The sequence below is a fragment of the Mytilus trossulus genome, chromosome 2 (genome assembly GCF_036588685.1).
Source record: "Mytilus trossulus isolate FHL-02 chromosome 2, PNRI_Mtr1.1.1.hap1, whole genome shotgun sequence".
NCBI lineage: Eukaryota > Metazoa > Mollusca > Bivalvia > Mytilida > Mytilidae > Mytilus > Mytilus trossulus.
The window spans coordinates 83,984,731-84,007,877 of record NC_086374.1 but is presented as its reverse complement, the minus strand read 5'-3'; the positions used below and the strand labels follow the sequence as shown (position 1 = coordinate 84,007,877).

At 32.4% G+C, this 23,147-nt stretch overlaps 3 protein-coding genes across 4 annotated transcripts in view; 2 read left to right on the top strand and 1 right to left on the bottom strand.

The window, feature by feature from the left end:
• The window catches only part of LOC134708189 (L-proline trans-4-hydroxylase-like), a 66,440-nt gene that overhangs the window by 10,605 nt on the left and 32,688 nt on the right, over positions 1 to 23,147 (bottom strand). Inside the window, exons 1-2 of one of the 2 annotated variants that reach the window (XM_063568524.1) lie at positions 1,441 to 1,552; positions 5 to 83 (exon numbers count right to left, since the gene is read on the bottom strand). In XM_063568524.1, coding sequence (XP_063424594.1) covers positions 5 to 83; positions 1,441 to 1,447 — 86 coding nt within the window. In that variant the 5' untranslated portion in view covers positions 1,448 to 1,552. Of the gene's footprint in view, positions 1 to 4; positions 84 to 1,440; positions 1,553 to 23,147 lie in introns of those variants that run through there. The other variant, XM_063568525.1, reaches the window with a different exon arrangement.
• On the top strand, positions 3,744 to 10,161 carry LOC134708190 (complement C1q subcomponent subunit B-like). The gene is made up of 2 exons (XM_063568526.1): positions 3,744 to 3,908; positions 9,631 to 10,161. Exons 1-2 carry the CDS (start codon positions 3,749 to 3,751, stop codon positions 10,050 to 10,052), a joined length of 582 nt encoding a protein of 193 aa, XP_063424596.1. The 5' UTR covers positions 3,744 to 3,748; the 3' UTR covers positions 10,053 to 10,161.
• Positions 19,971 to 22,487, top strand: LOC134706037 (collagen alpha-1(VIII) chain-like). Its single transcript, XM_063564746.1, has 2 exons — positions 19,971 to 20,580; positions 22,069 to 22,487. Exons 1-2 carry the CDS (start codon positions 20,418 to 20,420, stop codon positions 22,485 to 22,487), a joined length of 582 nt encoding a protein of 193 aa, XP_063420816.1. The 5' UTR covers positions 19,971 to 20,417.

The following is a 23,147-nucleotide window of genomic DNA, read 5'->3' as shown; positions in this document are numbered from 1 at the left end:
GTACCTGACTAATATATATCCATATTCATCAAACTTCTGCTTTATTTTATCATTGATCTCAAACGATGCATTATATTCGTATTCTGAAATATAACATTGAAGGAATCAAATAAATGCCTATAAACCAAATATATATAACAAAAACAGAGGATAAAAGTACACCAGGGCTTTAAGTCATAAAACTTCCAAGTCAGTGTTTTGTACTTATAATCCAAAATCAACCAATGAGAATGCCGGAGTGCATGTTTCGAGCATGATTTTTGTGCCCCAAGGACTGAGCACAGTTTTATGACTTCAACCCCAGGCGGTGTTAATCGGGTGTTGTTTAATTTAATAGCACAATTCGAAAAAGAGTCCTAAGTCAGGAATCTGATGTACAGTAGTTGTCGTTTGTTTATGTAATATATACGTGTTTCTCGTTTCTCGTTTTGTTTATATAGATTAGACCGTTGGTTTTCCCGTTTGAATGGTTTTACACTAGTAATTTTGGGGCCCTTTATAGCTTGTTGTTCGGTGTGAGCCAAGGCTCCGTGTTGAAGGCCGTACTTTAACCTATAATGGTTTAATTATTAAATTGTTATTTGGATGGAGAGTTGTCTCATTGGCACTCACACCACATCTTCCTATATCCAGTTAAAACTTTCCGGTCAATTATTTATAATTTGTATACTTATAAAGTCAGTTGAAAGAATTCAAGCTATGGGATATTTATTAATAATGCATATACTATTTCTGATAACATATAAACAGCAAAAACTCTAAATGATGACTAGATATTAAATAATTCAAAATTTCAAAATCAAATTATTGGTAAGTCCATGGAACTGTATTATAAAATCCTACCCATGAATAGCAAACGTATCAAAAATATACATACAAAAAAATGTTTGTGCATATGGTTATATCAACTCTTTGTGATGCTGGTTATTATTACATTGGTTGCTATGATTTACACAGTGAAATAAAAACCAACAATTTTACATATGAAATAAACGTAATTATTTGACTCCTCAAATGCTTTATTTAAAATGATTCTGACTGCCCTTCTTTGTAATTTTAACATTTATCATATTTGGATTACTTTTTTCTGTCCATATTGTACAGCAACAATCAAAGACAGGAAGTACATATCCATTATAAAATAAACATAAACTTTTTTGTAGACTATAATGATTCAATCGATAAGTTAGTATTTAATTCCCCCTTTTTGTGCTCTGTGGTTATATATCTACTTGAAAAGTTATCATTTTCGGTACAAATAGATAAATGATGTACACCCCCAATTATTTTGCATATTGTAATATACTGAGGACAAAAACAATATTTTACGGAACACACGAACATCATCTGTATCATCGAATGTTAACATGTTTTAAACACTAAAAAAAAAAACTCTTAAAACTGACATTTTTGTTAAAAAGTTGAAATATTACCACTTACCATTCATTTCCTCTTATTTATCTATATTGATGTAATATCAAGTTTAGTTTGTGATAACCATTGATATAAAGGTTATGTCACACTTAACTACATGTTTACCTATTTAAAGGTAAAGTTGAAGGTCGGGCAAAAGTCTTGACGAAAGATGAATCAAACTAAAATTATGTCAAACAACAGTTCAAAGTTACTAAACCTTTTATCTAATTACCTTTATGTTTTTAAACATTTCTTTATCTTAGAAATATCAAAATTTAAAGTAATGGTCATCAGAAATTATTAAACTTCATAAAGCAAAATAATTTGTAGCAACATATGTTTACACGAATTTAGCATTTAATATAAATATTCACTTATAGAGTTTTACACATTTATTTTCGTTTATTTACTTGTACTTTAATTCGGCTGTTGTTTTTCTCGTTTCAATTGTGTTACATTTGTCATCTTGTAGCCATTTATAGATGACTATATGGTATGAACTTTACTCATTATATTATTGAAGGCGTACAATGACCTATAGTTGTTAATTTCTGTGTCATTCGGTCTCTTGTGGAGATTTATCATTAACAATCATACCACTTCTTCTTTTTTATATAGATTGTAGTTACACAAATTGATATATTCCACTATCACCTGTATAAGTGATATTTGATAACGGTCAACCAACTCGTGATAACGTCATTAAAATTTACGAAGGAAAGATTTAATATCTCCACTCGGAACCCTTGATTTGATAGCTTTCTTATGAACGGCAATCCTCTTTCATAAAATCATGTAAGGAAATACAAGCCCTTGAATATTGTATCAACTGCAAGAAATATACTCCGTATGCAGGCGCTACTGGAATGTTGCATACAAAACATTGAAATTTCACACTTGGGAAGCTGCAAGCATCTCTTTTGTGGTAAAGTTTTGTTTACAACCAACACTGATTGTAAACTTCCATATTTAAGTCAAGATATGAGGCTATGAGGCAGATTTAACTGTATTTGTTGAATCTTTTTTCTGAGTTCGGTTGGAAAGATGCGGTCAACACGTGATCTTAGAATTTGAATACAATTCTAAACAGATCATTCAATCAATAATTGAGAAGGGCAGATTGGTTGATAAAAACATATCATACTTCTCTAGGTTTACTTTGTTTGTTAATTTGATAAACACCATATTTTTAATGGAACGTTTCTCTACTACTAACCGTGATTTAAAATTGGAAAACGCCCATTGATCGTGAATCTGAAACAGAGCACGCACACTAGCATTATATTTAATTAACGCGGTTCACACATGTTTGCTTTTAACCAATGATATTCTTACAAGAGTACAAGAATTTAAATAAATATACATATTAGTTACGATACTTTTGTCAGGTCATTAAAGATTGCATATTTTTGGCGTTAATTTTGATTCACTTATAGGGTCTTTGAATCGGAATTAAACACATTTATTTAAAAAAAAAACCAGTTGTTGGCATAACATGGGTTATGTTCTTCTCATAGATGTTATGAGGGTATAATACTAAACCCCTAACGGGAAGGATTATGCCTGATATTCATTGATAAGCACAGCTATTCCAACCTGAATATACCACTGTACAGTGTATTTACTATCAATATCAAAATTCCCGACTCTGTCAGTACTTTCGTCAGACATTATTTCCTTTATATCATACTCCTATCTTATAGCACTGAATATCCCATCGTAATGGTGTGACGGATTAAAAATGGTGTGTAGACGATGAATTGGTGTGACAGATGATAAAAAATTGATGTGATAGATTATGAAATGTCGAATACCTCATTAGGTTCCGTCCCTTATAGAGCTGTACTAAACTATTAATCATCCAAAATCTAACCCTTATCTATAATTAACCCTTATACTAACTCTTATCCTTAAACCTAGCCCTACCCTAGAACATCCAATCACCTGACCATTACCATGAATAAACTCTACCTCTAAAGTATAGGGACCTTTAAAGTATAAGAATGCCATCCTTTATATGTTAGTTTCAAACTCGGGATAACTTATATATGGTATGCTACCTTTATGACAAGACGTCGTGTTTTAAAATCAAATTCTTTTCATATACGTATGTTTACTGTCATTTATTATTTTGATATGTTATATGCACAGTATCTATGCATTTTTGTATATCTAAAACATGAACTGAAACGTTTTATCTTTAACCCTATTTTTATTTATAAGGCTGAGGACGTAATTCCTGTGTTAATGCATTCTAAATTACTTTGACCTCTAAATTTAAATGATAAAATAACATAAGAAAGTAAGTTATTCAACTGAACCAGAGCCCGAAATGTTCAACATAAATCTACTTTTGCTAATAATTCCGGCATTCATCTTCAAACATGCACATTTGCTTCTACTGGAAAACTCAGAGGGAGTATATGTTTCAAAGACTGAGTTCAATGCACTTCAATCTAAAGTTAGCGCATTAGAGGCAGACATTACTAAAGGTAAGATATGAAAAAATGAAACGAATGTATACTGGATTTATCCATTTTTTGGCATTTTAATGTACCTTTTCTTGGAAATTTATACTTATTGTAGGTGAGTTGCTATCAGATTCAATGGAATATTGTCATCCAGTGTACGATAAGGCCATTGAGCTATCAACAACCTATCAATCAATCCACACTACGACCAAAAATTAGCTTTTCATATTTGTTAGTCACATACGAAGAATAGTATTCATAATGAATTATGATGCATAAAGAACTTTTTTCAACTTTCAGAGAATTTACATATATGTTGATTGTTGTTTTTTTAATTTTTTTTTACTTTGTTACTAGCTTTTAAGAGATATTCACTTAATTGCTCATGCTGAATTTGTACTAATCTGAAATGACTAGTCAGTGTTTTCATGAGTACCATGACGGTGAAACTGGAGGAAAAGGAACCACAAACTCTTCCAGAGTATCCGAGTTCATCCCTATTTAAGTGAGATTCTTGCCTCTGTTGGTTGCGGTCTTCATTAAAGAATTCATCCAACATCTTCTACATAATGAAAAGCCTAAACCGAGTCAGGAATCTGACAGTTGTTTTTCGTTCGTTTAATTTGTTTGAGCTTTTGACTTTGCCATTTTATAAAAGACTTTCTGTTTTGAATTTCCTTGGAATTCGGTATTTTTGATATTTTACCTTTTAATGTTTTTTTCATTGCATTGATTCTTGTTCTGGGCGCCTTAACTATATAATTACAGACTGGGAATGAGTGTAGAAGTCAGTGTATTGTTCCACTGGGTTGTATCGCAGGGGACAATTAACTAACTTTTCGACGAATATCTATTCAGTACAATTTAATTAAACCGAAAGAGACAACAGAAAATACAGAAAAAAAGCAGAACCATAACCATACTGTTTAACGTTTATTTCTTAAAGACCAAACAGCCTATTCATTTCTACCAGTGATTTTTCCTTAACATTTTGTGAGAAGGTATTTAATGATTTGAGGAACAAAATATGATGAAAAAAATTGGGGGTCACCGACTTAGTTTTGTCATTATAACAACCTCAGTTTCCTTTTTTCCCGAATATTAACATAATATTTGCTTGTTATCTAAACTCTAAAAAAAAAATGCTTTATATTAAACCTACAAACATAATTCTTGTTTCACGTTAAACAGTAGATTTGTATCTTTCAAATACAGGTTCAAGAGTTTAAGGCTCATATTGATTTGATCTTTAAAAGTATGATTTATTTCATTCCCGCCAAAAATTAAACGTAAAACTGAAAAACGTTTCCAGTTTTAAAAAATATCTACCAGTGATTTCTTCATAAAAATTTAAAGAATGGAAAGTGCCATATGTACTCTTAAAAAAAAGCAAAACAAAAGTGTATGTCACCGACCTTTCAAAAAAGTAATGAGTAATTTTCATGATTTTTTCTCGTTCGTTTTGAAGAAAAGAGTTGTCTTTCTTCAGAATTGCATCTGACGTCATAGTTCAAACTTTCCTTGCTGGCGCACTATTTGAAAAAAGAAATCGCAAATTGGACGTTTGAATTTCCAAGAGTAACAACTATATTCACCTACTTTATTGTCCGGTAATAATAGAGAGTAAGCATGTATCAGTTTCAGATCTTTATGATGTTGCCGCACACTATAAACCTTCAGAATCGAAACACCATCCGTCGGAATGGAAAATTGTTTGAAATAACCTTTCACGCCGCTTTTGTATTGAAAGTCTGTGTTTGTCCTCTTTCCCACATAAACAGAATTATTGGAAATAAAAAAAGAAATGAAAGATGGCACTGATTAACTTACCGAGTATTTGACTTTACCAGACTATATGTGCTTGTTTCTTTTTCGCGTCAATTTCAGAAGTTTGCCGTAACGAACTCATTCGGTACTATTAAAAGACGGACATACAATTATCATACTATTTTTTTCCCGACTAAGACGAACGTTTAGAAATTATTACATCAAGTTTGTGAATTCATTATTTTTGAATATTTAAGATATAAGGAAATTAAAGTTGGACCAAACAGTTTACAATATGTAAGTCAATACAAATATCTTGGCATTATTCTCAATGATAAAATGTATTTAAGTATTGCCACCGAAACATTAGGTAAAACTGGAGGACGGGCACTAGGAGGGATAATATCAAAGATTCACAATTTTAAGGACGTTGCATTTAAAACATTTGAAACCCTTTTCGAGTCGTGTGTTGTACCAGTAATTGATTATTGTGCAGGTGTTTGGGGATAAAAAAAACATACCACTCCATTGAATCTGTACAAAACCGTGCTATTAGATATTTTTTGGGACTACACAGATTTGCACCAGTAGTTTCTCTAAACAGTGAACTAGGATGGTTACAGCCAACTTTAAGACGGTGGATTTCTATGGTAAGAAGATGGAATCGGCTTGTTAAAATGGACAATGATAGACTAACGAAAAAGATTTTTCTTTTGAACTATCATTAATCGGGCCAGTGGAGTTCTCAGATGAAGGAAATTTTTCACAAAGTGGATATGGACAGTTGCTATGAATATATAAATCTATACAACATTGAACTTTTTAAAACAAAGATTATGGAATACTGTGAAAACGATTGGACTGGTAAAATCACTTCTCTCCCCACATTAAGGACTTACATTACTATTAAACAGAAGTTCGAGACTGAACTTTACGTCAAAATAAACATTAAGAAACAAGAACGATCAGTTATGGCACAATTTCGCTGTGGTATTCTACCCTTACGCATTGAAATAGAAATGAGGCTCCGGATGAACGACTTTGCACTTTCTGTGATGACGGATCTGTTGAAGATGAAAAACATTTCTTGTTGTACTGTTAAGCTTACCATAATTCAAGACAATTATTATTTGAATCAGTGAACCTTGATAGACATTTTATTGATAATAGAACATTTGCTAATTTAATGACACTTCATCAAAGACAAACTGCTAAATATTTAAATTTATTTTTCTGTAAAAGAAAGGAACTTCTTTATAAGTAACAATCACATTGCGTATTGAAAATTTGAACATTAGGTTTAAAGTGACTTATAGGTCCAACGGGCCGGGTGTAAATATATTTAACTACTGTATTATTATTATGTAATATTATATATACTACACATGTCACTATAATAAATGATATACTTACTTACTTACTATAGGTATAATATATGAATGAAAGTTTGATTCTAAAACATAATACATCTATCTTAAAATACAATCCTTTTATTACTACCTCAAGTGTTTTCAATAAACGAGACAGTTAATATAAAATACAAAAAGATTTTGATTCAAAAATTAATTTAGAAATAATTTTCCGTTGAAAACTACAAAGTAAGATTTCTCCAACAGGATAAAATATGATAAATCTAAATTGCTCATTTTGGAAATTAAAACAAAGAAAAAAATTGTTGCCGGCATTGAAAATCGATTTTTTTTCAATCTTTCCGGTCATAGTTGTAGCTAAATGAAAAGAATCGACTTTATGTAAGATATTATTATTGGAGCAATTGCTCTTGTCATAAGTTAAATTTACAACAATTTAGTTTTAAACACTGAAAATTTTGATTTTAATTCACATTCGCCGAGTAGTATTAGTTTTATTAATATTTTTTGCCTTACAGCTAATTTCCTAATGCATGTAGGGTAAAAATTTGGTTGGCTTCCTCGCTTTGTTTGTATTAATATTTACTCAAGCTCTGAAATTAAGATTGACATCTTTATATATAGGTATGTAAACCTGTATATACGTTATCAAAATATAATAATACAAAATATACAAACAAAGCAAGCAGGCAAACCAAAGTGTTGATCTTCAGACATTAGGAAATTAGCTGTAAGCTTCAGTGAGATTAGACGAAATGTTTATCATTTATCTTAAAGACAATTTGAAATGAAACAAATGACAAACAAAAATGACCCTTTGTCATCATTTTATTTTTACTATAAGATTTTGTCAAATATGCAGTATGAATAAATTTTAACTTCGTTGCAAGATCGGACATTATTTTACAAGAATCATCCAGACATCAGTTAAATGCACATGTTACCAGTATGTCTAAACTTTAAGGAATAATTGATTATCGGCCTAACCTTGTGAATACTCAATTTCATATTTTTTGAAAAATCCACACTTAAAAATTAACCAAAAACTATAACCTGAAGCGGGACAGACGGACGAACAAACGGACGCACTTACCATAAAACATAATGCCCATGAATCAGGAATAAAAATATGTTTCACCTTACCTGTACAGAATCGGGACAAAAGAAAGACAAAAATCTACGCAAGTGAAGAAGAAAAAAAAATGAAATGAGATCGACGCAAATATAAGACAAAATTTACGCATGTGAAAGAATAAACATAAAATAAAATGCAGAACGGCGCAAATGCAAAATGTCAAGATCAAAATTTATATTTTTTTTTTGATAGAACGAAGGTTAACTATAGTGTAGTATCTTATGTGTCCATTTGGGTTAAATATGATGATGATATTAAAGTAGCGCGACGCATAATAGTTCCTCTTTTCTTGGGAGACGTAGCGTACCTATGTAGCGTACACCATGTTGGAATCCGTGAAAAACGCGAAATAGGACGTTACAATTTGACGTTTTCTCATTGCTAGAAACAACGTCATAGAGCTTTTATGTCACTACCAAGTTGCGTTAGCTGATGCGCATAACAATTGGCTGTTTGGTCTTTAAGTAATTGAACGTTATGGTGTTTGCTTTAAAATATATTACATAGAATGCCTTACATTCTGAAACGGCCATTTGGATGACGTTAAATTTATATTAAAATCACATGTACAATGATGTCAGTGTACACGTCGACAAACATTTCCTTTATTTTTTGTGGTACCATTCATATTTTTCGGGTCCACTGCATAATTATCCATTGGCACTTTTGGAAAATTGACTTGGTTTCATATACCAGTTTATTCTGTAAAGCAGTCAATGTTTGTTGATGACTTCATCCAATATGGTCCCTTCTAAAGAGTGGGATATGTTCAAGCTGTCCGAATAACTGCTTACAAATATATGAAATAATTCATGGGGGCTTGAATATATCGTTATTTTACCACGGGTTGGCTCTTTATGACAAATATTTTACCCTGAGCGATAGATATATTCAAGCCCCCATGAATTATTTCGATTCTAATAGGACAAATACGGCAATTGTTTTGGATCGAAGCGCTCTAGGTGGAGGCCATTATTTGCCGTTCTCATAAATTAACGCACTTTTAGACTGGCGTAAAAGAACGGAGCAAACAGAAAAAGTGACATGCTCAAACTATTCAAAAAACTTATTTAGATAGATTTGGATAAATTTTAATGATAATTAACTTATATGTCTTCTATGTATAAAAAAAATGGGCTTATACCACATTTTAGCATCGTTTGTTGACGTTTCCTTGTTGTGATGATTTTCGGTATCAGAAGCGTGTATTTTCCCGTAAAATGCTTAAATTATAACGTCATCATTCTATGACGTCGGGTTCTTCATTCATTAAAAAAACATATGACGTGGGAGTACGATCGGAACAGCCAATGCAATATATTCATATTTTACCACGGGTGTGTACTCAAAGCGTTTGAAGGACGTCATGTTAGAATTTATCTTATACAATGGTGTTTAATAATGATTCGTAATAGTAACCTTTTATATTCTTTTACGTATTTAAACAGTAAACCGTTCATTTATATTTCAGAAAAGACGACCATAGCTTTCGTTGCAGAATTAACAACTAATATTGTTAACCCAACCAATAATGTCCATATCATTTTTGATCACTCGATTTTGAACATTGGGAACAATTATACTTCACGACATGGAGTATTTGTTGCACCCATACCAGGGGTTTATCATTTTGCAGTAGAAATAACAGCCCCTCCTCAGTCCACTACCAGCCATAGCCTTCATGTTCGTATAATGAAAAAAAACGAAGCAGTTGCCGTTACTTTTGTCGATGGAAATACCAATTATTTTCTAAGACGAACGGCCTCTACCATTCTTCAGCTGAACACAGGGGATGATGTGTGGTGCCAGACGGAATCTATCGGGGGTTCAAATACTATTAATGGTGGGAATACATATTCCATGTTCTCAGGATTTCTTATTCGTGCTGTGTGATTTAGCTTGTTCCTGTTTTTAAACAAATGTACCTTTGTTTACAGTAAAGATCTTTAACACCATGTTTTATATAACTGTTATAAGAATCAAGTTACAAGTCACAACCATTTACTTAGACAATATACGTATAGTGTCTTGAAATATGAAATTTATTTGTATGAGGCTTAGAAACGGGAAAATGCGAGGTTCTACCGAGCATTTTCCCGTTTCGTGCCGAATACAAATAAATTTCATATTTCAAGACACTATACGTATATTGTTTTTATACTGAAATCGAAAAAAAAAATGAAAAATGAAAAAATCATGTAACAAAAATTGTTAAAAAAAGTGTTTGGAATTTCCCTCTTGAGGTACCATTTTGGGGTATTTCCCTATGAGCGTAGTCCAGGTGGTAAGACATTGGCGTATTTAAAAGGAATTAGAAAGGGAAAATGAACTTAATTAATAACATTTGATAAACATGATATATAAATAACCAATTTGAAGACATAAAAGTTTAAATTGAAAAAAGTTTGACATTTGTTACTTTACGTTGTCATGGTCGTGACGTGATGTTGTTGATGAAATACAATAAGGAGGCGGGGCTTATAGGTCAGTTGGGGTCATTGACGTATAAAGCTAACGTTTATAAGTATAGCTTTATCTGTACAGTAAACTAGCTGATTGTAGTATAAATATTTCTATTTCTTATATTTCATTTAATTTAAGGTCAATTCGATCATCATTTTCAACTTAAATTTGACATTAGGGACAAATAAATTCTAGGATCGTGATATAGGGAATTTGCTCTATGCTTGATTATATTTATTTTAAATCTGGGTATGGTTAAATCATGCCAACGTATATCTACTAGCACATTTATGTAATCAATGTACTAATAGGTGTATAAAAATGTGAAGAGATACATTTTTTATGTATGGAGAAAAACATAGTTAATTATTTGGTCCGCAATTTAGTTGAAGTAGAAAAGTACTACATCACGGTGGGTATGGTTGTCCTGCGAGAGAACGTACTGTGCTGGTGATTTGGTCCTGACGGGTGCTGGTGGGTCCTGATTTTGTGCTGGTGGGTTTGTTTACATTGTATCAGAACGGCAATAAAACGACTGTTTTGTTGCTTAATTTTTCTCTGATGCGTCATAAGTACCATGCAAAGTACATTACAACAATATTATATTGCAAAAGTCGTGCAAGTTCGTTTAACGGATTTGTCCTGACGCGGTGCTGGTGATAAGAAAAACGGTCCTGGTTCTGTGCTCCGATGTCCTGGTTCTGTGCCTTTATATTTTAGTTAAAAGTGGCATATATTCAAGATCATTGATGCTGTACGGTTATTGACTAATTAACTGTTGCCTGCTTTCTTGAAATTGACGTTGTTTTGAATCCGTTTACTGTTATTATGCAAGAAAAAATACCCCTATTTTTTTATTTTTTTTTTAAATTAACTGTAATCTTATTTATTGGCCTGTTAATGGAACCCTTCTTGTCCCCTTTTAAGATAAAAAAAATATGTTTACGATTTTCAGGGTTACGATCATTTTGCAAGATCACCAAAATACGTTGTAATTTATACAATACTTATATAAAGTAGATGATGTGGTATGTTTGTTGTCAATGGACAAGTTTCCTTAAGCAACCAAAGGAAGTATGTGTTAATAACCATACGTCATCGTAATACCTTCAACAATAACCCATTAAATAAAAATGTAAAAGGTTACCGTTTTGCATAAAAATGGAGAGAAAAAATATAGAACAAAGAACTTTCTGAGCGTTTGAATCATATGTCTTTAGCAGCTTAAATCACTTTTTTTTGTGAACAATTGAGTGCTGACTATAAGAATGACAATAGTATTGCGGGTTTGTTTGTGTAGGGTTTTTTTTTTTTTTGGGGGGGGGGGGGGGGGTAAGTAAGAGCGAGGTTGCAGTAAAAGTTTTAAGCTTGGAATAGTTTCCCGTAAGATTAAAAAGTTGTATTTTAAAAGAAAAATGTATCTTATAGCCATTAAGAATCACTTCTGTATCTGTAAGATTTTTTCAACATAACTTTTATGTCTGAACGGTTATCAGTTTTTTTTTCGAAAGTTCGATAGAACACTAAAACAAATCACTATTTTATGAAAGGGCAGACTAGAATATATCAGAGAATGAAGACGATATAACCTAGAGACCACTATAAACAAAACTAAGATTTCTTAGCTTTTTCATTTCAAAATTCCAAAATAAATAAATATTTTTGATAAAGAATTACGGGGGAGAAAGTGAACAATGTGTCCTACTTTACCATATTTGAATATTTTTATGAATAAAAATCAAATATGTCTAAATTATAATTGAAAATGAGTAAATGGAAAAAATACCTAACTAAAATACACTTTAAGTTTTGTGTGTCAAACACACCATCTCTGTAGTAATGACTCCATACTAAATTACGAAATGTGCAAACTGTAAAAGTATCAAAACAGCACAGACTATGAATAATAGAGACATAATTTTGTACATATATCAAGGGGAAACTTCTTGCAGAGCATTATTATTTATAGTTCATTACTGTTTTAGTAGGAAAAGAGAATTTGGTGAAAAGAAAATCACTATTTTTGTAGAAAACTCACAGACGTTTGTAAAGAGATTTTTGTTAGCATTGAATCAACGCAAGGGTACATTATCCTTAAAAATCTATTTAAAAGTATTTGAAACTAACGTTTGCTTTGTTAATTGTGCATTTCAAAATTCCAAAAGGTTACTGGGAAATAGAAATATGGTCACTTGGTCTTCTCCTGACCGGCAGTAAACGCTTGCCGAAGTGGGGCGTCCGTTTGACTGTGCGGGATGTATCAAGTTCGCAGTCGCGTCCGGTCAGAATGGGGACGTTAAATTCGATGTATCGTGTAAAGAGAGTGCCACGCTCTTTGCACGTTAATAACCCTTGCAGCAACTCTTTGAGGGGTCCGTAGGTGGCCTGCTGCAAGGCAAAATTTCAGTTCCTATCCAATACATCCTCATTTTCCAGTGGCAGTCCAAAATTCCACGACTATTGGCCTCTTTTATGACAAGACCTACCTATTGTATTTATTGTGAACTTGTTCTCGTCCTGAATATGCATGAAATATTTGCCACTGGACGTTAAGCAACCAACAATCAATCAATCAATAGCTTCATACTACCAATTGAGTTTAAAAAAGAAATTCTTAGATTAAACACCTACATTTAACTTTAAAAGGTCATAACAGTTTAAAACAATACAAATCTACACACACACACACAAAAACTGGCTTAATTTCAAATGGTTATCAACCTGAATCGCTATAAGATCATATATAAGCTCACCTGTGTCGAGGGGTCGTGTGAGGTTCATGTATTGTCTTGGCATCCGCAATTACAAAAAGATCTTTTCCGAAATTACTTGACCAAATGTTACCAAATGATTTTTTCAAGAGTGAATCTAGGAAAAACAATATTCATCAACAAACATGACCACTGTCTGTTAAAATTTATTCGAGTTTTTAGTTACAGCCGATTCCATCGAGTATATAGGCAAACATAATATCTTTGGTTAGCTTGCTTGTAAGCTAAACCATACCCTCCTTTCGAAGTAGCCTGGTCCTACAGACAGAAAGATGTGTCATTTGTCGGACTAGTATACTCTTAAAGTAGGGTAGTTTACATAACCTAACAATGACTTTTCTGTTCATCAAGCAATATAACCAAAGATATTCCCTTTGTCTTCACACTCATTGAAATCGGCTTTAATATTGCAAAAGTTCAAGCAATTAGGGCAAAACTTTCCGAGTAAAAAAATCAAAATGTCTTTCCACCTTGCACATTTCAGAACATTCAGATCAGATAACGAAACTGGGTCCAGCAAAATTTATAAGCAATTTAAGATTTTGACCCTCACAGTTTCCATTCACCTTCCATTCATAATAATTAAATTGAACTGTAAAACATTTCTTGGTACCTTCTTAATTCCTTTATAAGTCTCATGTAAACATAATTATGACAATAACTGTTGTGAGCACAAGATTCACTGCACACTTTTAAAGTTCTGCTTCATCAAACATTAAAATGTGAACTTAAGTTTTGAGTCCTTTAATCGACACGATTGAGATTTTTGTATATGAGAACATGGTTTATCTATAAGTTGAAAATGCGGCTTTGAACTAGCTTTCAGTACCTGCGAGTATTCGTTGTTCAATATAGTGTGTCTTTGGGTAATTATTTAATGTGATAAATTGTTGTGTTTGTACACCACTGTAACAATGAAGGAGGAAATGAGGAGGGTTGGTTGGATGGAAGTGGGGAGGGGTATGCGGAGCGCTGACAAACATGTCTATGTAGCATGGGCTTTGGTCATTGTTGAGGCATCAATGTAAGGGGCATCTAATATCTTAATAAAACTATTTTTATTTTATATACTATATATTGTTCTCTGATATTGGACGAAAGATGTTGCCCTTTTATGTTATTATGTTATACAAGTTACGATCATTTGAAAACACATATTAAACAGCCAAATGGATGCACAAGAGCTAAATAGGAGTAATAGATCCTATTGACAATAATTAGCTGCCCAATTTTATTGATTTTGTAACATTTGTTTCAAATATGACCAACTTCTAATCCAAAATCACCAGCACCGTATCAGGACCCACCAGCACAATGACAGGACCCACCAGCACAGTATCAGGACATGAGTTAATTGAGAAAATGATAAATTTTTATAAATTGCAATGTTTTTTTACAAAATAGTTTTGTCGTGTGGATTGCGGTATAGAAAGCGGTCTCTATGAGCAATTTTATTTTATTTTTTCAGTTCGAGATTTTCTGAAAATGAGCATTTTTGTGTTACGCTTACTGAAACAGTTTAGAGGGTCAACTTTTCAATGGTTTATATATGAACCCATAAGAAACAAAATTGAAAAATCTCAACTGTTTTCTCCCATTTTTTATTAGTGAAAACGTCAAAAATCATCATTTTCGTCTTTGTTTACATTTTTTCATTGATCACCAGCACCCGTCAGGACCGAATCACCAGCACAGTACGTTCTCTCGCAGGACAACCATACCCACCGTGACATGATTTTGAATTAGGATTATCTAATTTTTCTAATTTAGCTCTACATTCAAAAAGACGGTTTATAAAACAATTCATGCTATCTATTAAATTCTAGCATCATTTGAAACTTTTGTTTACTGATTATTTCATAGAGGTGTTATTGTATTTTCTTTATTCCTATAATGGGATGAGGAAGGACAATTTGAATAACTTTAGTTAGAATGTCTTTCACATTTCTGTCAACTGAACAATATAAAAAAAAAAAGATGTGGAACGACCACCAATCCATCATATTCAAAATTACGCGCATGCTAGTATTTCAAATCATCGTTCAGTCTTAAATAATTGAAAAAATTCACACTTTATAGTCCCGGAATGACGAGATATAAAAAGAGACACTAAGAACAACCACGGTAATTACAGCACAAACAAAATTTTCCAAAAGTCCAAAAGTGAAAAAGTATCATTAGAATTCAAGAGTCTATCCTAAAATTGAGGTAAATAATATGGCCTTCCAAATACTGTTCGATCCCTTACATCACTGAAAAGACATTAATTGTCAAAATCCGTATATAGTGTACAATTTTAGCACCTCATGTTTGTGGTTAGAGGTTGTGATGTTCGGGTGCAATTGTTTCATTTTCTTATTATACAGAATTCAAGATCGCTATAGTTTAATAATCAGAATTGATTGATTTGATTCATTTTACATATAAACATATATAGAAACCAAGGTGGTCGAGTGGTCTAGCGCATCGGATACAGTGCAGCCGATTTGGTGTCACGATATCTCAGTAGCATGAATTCCAATCCCGGCGACGGAAGAACAAAAAAAATGCGAAAGCAACTTTACAGATCTAACATTGTTGGGCTGATGTTTAGACGAGTTATATTCATATATTTATATATATTTCTACAAATTCTTTAAAAATTCTTAAATGGAATACTATTATAGCATACTTATTCGATTTGTAAATCGTGATTAGATATTCTTTTTTTCATATGAAGTACTGTCTAACATTCAATTAGACATTCATTTTTGTTTAAGTCTCAGGCTTATACTCTTACTTTAGCTATTTAAGATTTTGTCATCATCTTATAAACATGGTAAGAAATGTTTTTCTTGTATTTTTTCCCCCAAGCAGATGTGAGTTTTCCATCTGAAATTGTACCTTTGCAACGTTATTCTAAACAAGATAAAAAGATAACTAATTTCAGAAACTGAAACAAAAAGATGGTTGAAGATACATTGATACAATTACTTCGATTACCTCGTATTCTAATTTTTACATTTCAAAAGAAGAATTAATACACTTATAAATAAAACCAGTATTTTATGGACTGCATGGTTAAAATGAAAATGGGTAGCGACAAGGTCTGTTATACTGGTTAGGTTTGGTGCATATTTATAACTAAAAGGGGACTAAAACAGACTATTTAAAGTGAATGACCAAATTATTCAAAGATCAAATATGATTTCAGCTTTCCCCTATTTGTTTATTGGGTATGAGTTGTAATATATTTTTTGTCTTGGGAAAACGGTATATGTAGTATTTTTCATCCCTAGTCGACAGTTCTTACAATTTTCTAATTTAACACTTTAATACAAACCTGGAAAAAACAGCAATGCCTGACAGAAGTACTTTATTAATCTGTTTTGGAAATATAGATTCCTACGCTACAACCAGATGAGTGTGCTACAATATTTCTCCACTCGACACAGTTAAATGGTATTATATAAGGCGCAAGGCTTGCCGAACGTTTCAAACTTTAACTGCCGAGAGAGGCGAAATATCGTAAAACACGAGTTACAGTGTTGGAATCCGTTTCTCTAATGATGTTTTACTTCTTTTTGAAAGATTTGCAGAAAGTTGTGCTATATGCGACTTCATCAGGCATGGTCGCCTATTTTTTAAGACTTCACAATATGAACATTAAGAAGAAATCAAGAAATTTGGACGTCATAATCAAATTTCGACTATTCATTTTCCGAGAACAGATATTTCATAAGCATGATTAGTGGCTAGAAATATTTCAAAATTGATATTGTAAATATAAGCACTTTAGTTATTCGGTTATAAGAGATAATCATATATTTTATCCTTACATCAAATCACAGCGCTCCAAAGTTAACGTGCTATATTTGCCGATTAAAATCCTGGAAATGTTAAGCTCTTTTTCCTTTAAATGATTGTCTCGCTTGTACTATAATATAAGAAGTTACAGTGACAACCATATTATACAAACATTATTAATGAAAACAAGTAAACATATACTAAACGAATAAATTTGATGTATGACACAATCTTAAACAATATTAAAACAATGTCAAAAACTCAGCTATAAAACCGAATGCCTGTGCTCTTCTGATTTTAAAAAGTAAAATAAGAAAATACTGAACACCGAGGAAAATTCAAAACGGAAAGTCCCTACTCAATTGGCAAAATCAAATGTTCAAACACATCAAACGAATGGACAACGACTGGCATATTCCTGACTTGGTATAGGCATTTTCAAATGAAGAAAATTGTGGATAAGATACAATGTATATTCACCAATCTTCAAGTGTGTAATGTGTAATCATCTGATATTCATTGTATTTTAACAGAAGTAACACGGCGGGTAACACCAGAGGAACAGAAACAACTTACTATTCCGGAGAATCTGAGTTCATCTCTAGTTTTAGTGGGTTTTGAGTTGTTGTTTGTCGTGATGTTGTGTAAAGAAATTTATTCCACCCTTTTATACATAAGGAAATGCCTGTTAAAAGTCAGCAATATGATATTTTTTAATGAATTTCCGTTTTGATTTTTCCTCGGAGTTCTGATTTTTCCTAGTTTTATTTGACTTGGACTTGGCCAGATTATTTAGCAAATTCATAATATGTTGAAACAACATTGCTGATATGTTCCATACTGTAGAAATTAACAGCAAAATCGAAAGTTGTTTCATTGTTCGTACCCTCAAATTGAAAATAACGTCACGTTATTGGTTGAACGTTTTCAACTCATCGAACATTGTGGTGTATGCTTTTGAAAATATTACCCAGAATGCATTACATGCTGACACTGTATTAAACATTTGCCTCAATTTACAGAGGTTATGACGCTTCGTGATATCATTTTTAAAGTACAAATAAAAATTGTGAAGAGTAACCCTGGCTAATTTTCTCATCACAGTAACAATTTTTGCATCATACTTTATGCAGTTGCACGCATTAAGTTATAGCCAGTTTTAGGCAATGCCATATAACTTTCCCTATATTCCCATTTTGTAAATAATTTCCACCAATAGTCGCAAATCAGGGATTTCACTTCTCTGATTTAACTCTCTACAGACAAATAAACTATCCAACTTAGTAACATGAGTAATGGCAAAAACAAATGATGAAAAGAAACAATAACCATACACTTCGGGTGCTCCGACGAGATAGCAGTTCTTGCTCCGCCAGTGGAACCCGTTGTCTTACTCGATGCAATTAAACCACAATGATAAATCACAGTCGGTAATGTCAAAATTCTCGACTGTGCCACTGTCACTACTTTTGTCAGACACCTTTTTTTTTAAATTTTATCATATCCTCACATTTACCACTGAAAATAACATCATGATGGTGTGACGGTTTAAAAATGGTGTGACGGTTGATTCACTGGTGTGACATATGATACAATGGTAAATATAAATTGGTGTGACTAATTAAAATTGGTGTAACGAATGGAAGAATGGTGTGACGAATTATAAAATGGTGAATACCTCTATTTTAAACTTATGCGAATCATTTATATACGTTTCAATGTTTGTCAGTTTTATACTTGAGATTAATTTTAGTTGGTGTACTACCTTAAGCACAAGACGCCGTGGTTGAAAATTAATTTCTTCTCATATACGTGTGGTTATTGTCATTTAATTTTTATATGTCATATTCACAATATTTAGGCATTTTTGAATAATAGAAACAGAAACGTTTTATCTTTAAAAAGTAAAATCACAAAAATACTGAACTCAGAGGAAAATCAATTTGGAAAGTCCATAATCACATGGCAAAATCAAAAAACAAAACGCATCAAAAACGAATGGACAAGAACTGTCATATTCCTGACTTGGTACAGGCATTTTCAAATGTAGAAAATGGTGGATTAAACCTGGTTCTATAGCGCTAACCCTCTCACTTTAATAACAGTCTCATCAAATTCCGTTACATTTACATGATGCGTTAAATAAACAGTCACAATCAATAAAATAGTCAAAATATGGGAACATCAGTCATCATCGTATAACAATTTAACAGGACACAACAACATCTACTATCTACGAACACATGGATTGATTTGAGTGTCTGACGTCAGAAAAATTATATACGTCACATAAATTTGTCGTTCAATGTGCATACAATAGTTATCAAAAGTACCTGGATTATAAACAATTTTAAATTTTACATAGGCAATGAGCGCAGACAGGGTTAAAAAATCAAAAGTATGTAAGAATAAATTACAGAAATCAAACTAGTCCAAAAGTTATACATAGAATTTATGAGAATCCAAAACTTTTAAAAGGAACAATTTAACAGGACACAAAAACCTATCCACGAACACATGGATCTACTAGAGTGTCCGACGTCAGAAAAATTATATACGTCACATAAATTTGTCGTTCAATGTGCATACAAACAATTTTAAAATTTGCATAGGCAATGTACGCATACAGGGTTAAAAAATCAAAAGTATGTAAGAACCCACTTTTTAATTTATAGTAGTTCCTGTGTTGATGCATTCTGAATTACTTTGACATCTCAATTTATCAGATACGAGTCTTTTATTGATAAAACAACCTTAGAGAGTAAGATATTCAACTGAAACAGAGCCCGAAATGGGCAGCAAAATTCTACTCTTGCTAATGATTCCAGGATTTATCTTCAAACAGGCACATTTATTCCTACTTGAAAATACAGATGGATCACATGTTTCTAAGAGTGAATTCAATGCAATTAAATCTGTATTCAATGTACTTAAATCTGAATTCAATGCTATTCAATCTAAAGTAAGCGCATTAGAGGCAGTCAAGACGGAGTTCAATGCACTTCAATCTAAAGTAATGGCATTAGAGGCAGACAAGACTGAATTCAATGCACTTCAATCTAAAGTAATTGCATTAGAGGCAGACAAACCTGAATTCAATGCGCTTCAATCTAAAGTTGGTGCATTAGACGCAGACAAGACTGATCTCAATGCACTTCAATCTAAAATTACTGCATTAGAGGCAGACAAGACGGATTTCAATGCAATTTAATCTAAAGTCAGTGCATTAGAGGCAGAAATGACTCAATTCAATGTTCTTCAATCTAAAGTTAGTGCATTAGAGGCAGACAAGACGGAGTTAAAAGCACTTCAATCTAAAGTTGGCGCATTAGAGGCAGACAAGATTGAATTCAATGCACTTCAGTCTAAAGTTGGTGCATTAGAAACAGACATGACTAAAGGTAAGATTAGTAAAGATAAAGGATTTATCAAGTTTATTTAATTTTCAAAGTTTTCGGGATAAATTTGTACCTTATGAATCTTGGTTGCTAACATATTCAACTGAGTAGTTTCCTCCTTATGAGATCTTTGCGCAAACAATACTTAAATATTAATTTAAAATATTTGTCTTTCAAACGGAATAAATTGTAGTTTAGAGAATTTACATATTTGTCGATTGATTTGAATTTGGTGATATCAAATTTTTATAAAGCGAGATCTTCAACATCTACTATTGTATTTTGGGTTACACTAGTTCAGCCCTCGTTTTCAGAGAGATTTGAATTTCCTGTGATCGTGGTGTTGTTTGTTTAACTTGTTTTGTCATTTTCTGATCAACCTTACTGCATTTGCCATTTTGAATGACAGTGTGCCTTCCTTGTGCTCTCGTCCTATCTGGTTAAAACTATATGTCATATTTTAGGTCCCGTGTTTCTCTCGCTTTCATCAAGCAGCATTTGACATTTTGCGCATCAACATGCCAGAGCCTGCTGTTTTGTTATATACATTAACAGAAAACCCATATTAAGCGAATACTTAAAGCAAATGAGCAAAAAATCGATATGAAATGCTTTGCCATATCGATATGTGGCTCCATTATCTTAAAGGAAGAGCCTGGATTTAAGACTCAGGGATTGATGAGTAAATTCGTTATATGATGAAAAACATGGTTTCAATTAACTTAAAATATAAAGTTATTCCATTTTGCATGTCCCAAAATTGAAAAAACGTCACTTTATTGGTTGAAAATCAATTGTCAAAGAAGTTGTCAAATGATAGAACGTTGTGGTGCACACTTCTGTGCAAATGTAACCCAGAATGCATTATATTATGAAACAGCCAACTGAATATGATTCAAGAAATGTGTTATATTTCCTATTTCAAAATATATCTTGAAATTCCGAATTTGCAAATTAGGAAATATAACAAATGTGCCAATTTTGACGTTACATATCTACACGCTTTTAATGATGTCAGTGAACGAAGTTTTTCAACATTGCGCTCCATATATAAAAAAAGAAGATGTGGTATGATTGCCAATGAGACAACTACCACAAAAGACCAAAATGACACAAACATTAACAACTACAGGTCACCGTACGGCCTTCAACAATGAGGAGCAAAGCTCATACCGCATAGTCATCTATAAGAGGCCCCGATAAGACAATGTAAAACAATTCAAACGAGAAAACTAACGGCCTTCTTTATGTAAAAAAATGAACCAGTCAATCTTTCTTCGGGTCAGCCGCATATACAAAATTAACTTTGTTAAACATGCATACCACATCTTCCTATACCTATATAACACCCCTTACTTCAAAAGAGTAATATTTGTTTTAAGCTGTCGCAATAAATTCCGCTAAGGAGGTGTACAGTTTGTTGTTTTACAATAATTCTAAATAATGATTTCTTATCATTAAGTGAATAATGAAGGTTCATTTATATTTCAGAAAAGACAATGATAGCTTTTGTGGCAGAAGTATCAACTAATATTGTTAACCCAGTCAATAATGTCCCTATCGTTTTTAATCACTCGATTTTGAACATTGGGAACAACTATAATTCACGAAATGGAGTATTTGTTGCACCAATACCAGGGTTGTATCATTTTGCAGTAGAAATAACAGCCCTTTCGCAGTCCACCAGTCATATCTTTCATGTTCGCATAATGAAAAATAACGAACCAGTGGCCGTCACGTTTATGGATGGAAATACCCACCTGTTTCTCAGAGGAACGGCTTCCATCGTTCTTCAGCTGAACACAGGAGATAATGTGCGGTGCAAGACGGAATATATTTGGGGTTCCAATACTATTAATGGTGGATCTACATTATCAACGTTCTCGGGATTTCTTATTCAGGCTGCGTGATTTCGTCCGATCTTGCGTATGAAAAAAACTTATTTTTCATAACAGTAAACATCTTTTACATTATCCTTCGTATAATTTTTAACATCAAGTTACAAGATTTTTAAAAACGGGATATTTTTTATTCAAAACGTAGTTGAAACGTAGCATTTTAAAACGTGACAGTGTGACGGTGGCTTAACTGATAGGTTTATAAGAATGTAAAGAAATAATATTGTTATATGTGGAGAAAAAGTAAGTTAATTATTTTGTCCTCATTTTCGTTTGAGTAGAGGGTTTTGTAGCCCAAAAAGAAATTTTTAGTTTAGCTTCACATTTAAAGTTACGGTTTTTAATACAAGTCGTGTTATCTATTCACTTTTTGTTTACTGTTTTATTCAAAAGAGTTTTTGTAATCTTTTTACGGTGTTTCGAAGGACAATTAGAATAAAAATAACCTCACTTGGAATTTCTTTATCATTACTATCAACCGAATAATAAAAAAAAAAAGATTTGGCATGACCGCCAATGAGATAACTGTCCATCAGAGTCAAGATTACTCGCATGTTAGCATTTCAAAACACCGTTCAGTCTTCAATAATGGTAAACATTCATATTCCGTATACTCTCCGAATGACAAAATAAAAAAAGACAAATTTAAGTGAGAACACCCACGGTATGATC

What these genes read in the sequence shown, in the direction of transcription:
- LOC134708190 (XM_063568526.1), top strand. Translation starts at nt 3,749, where the DNA reads ATGTTCAACATAAATCTACTTTTGCTAATAATTCCGGCATTCATCTTC. An exon ending in AGAGGCAGACATTACTAAAG is followed by an intron (nt 3,909 to 9,630) that starts GTAAGATATGAA and finishes TTTATATTTCAG; the next exon opens with AAAAGACGACCATAGCTTTC.
- LOC134706037 (XM_063564746.1), top strand. Translation starts at nt 20,418, where the DNA reads ATGACTCAATTCAATGTTCTTCAATCTAAAGTTAGTGCATTAGAGGCA. An exon ending in AGAAACAGACATGACTAAAG is followed by an intron (nt 20,581 to 22,068) that starts GTAAGATTAGTA and finishes TTTATATTTCAG; the next exon opens with AAAAGACAATGATAGCTTTT.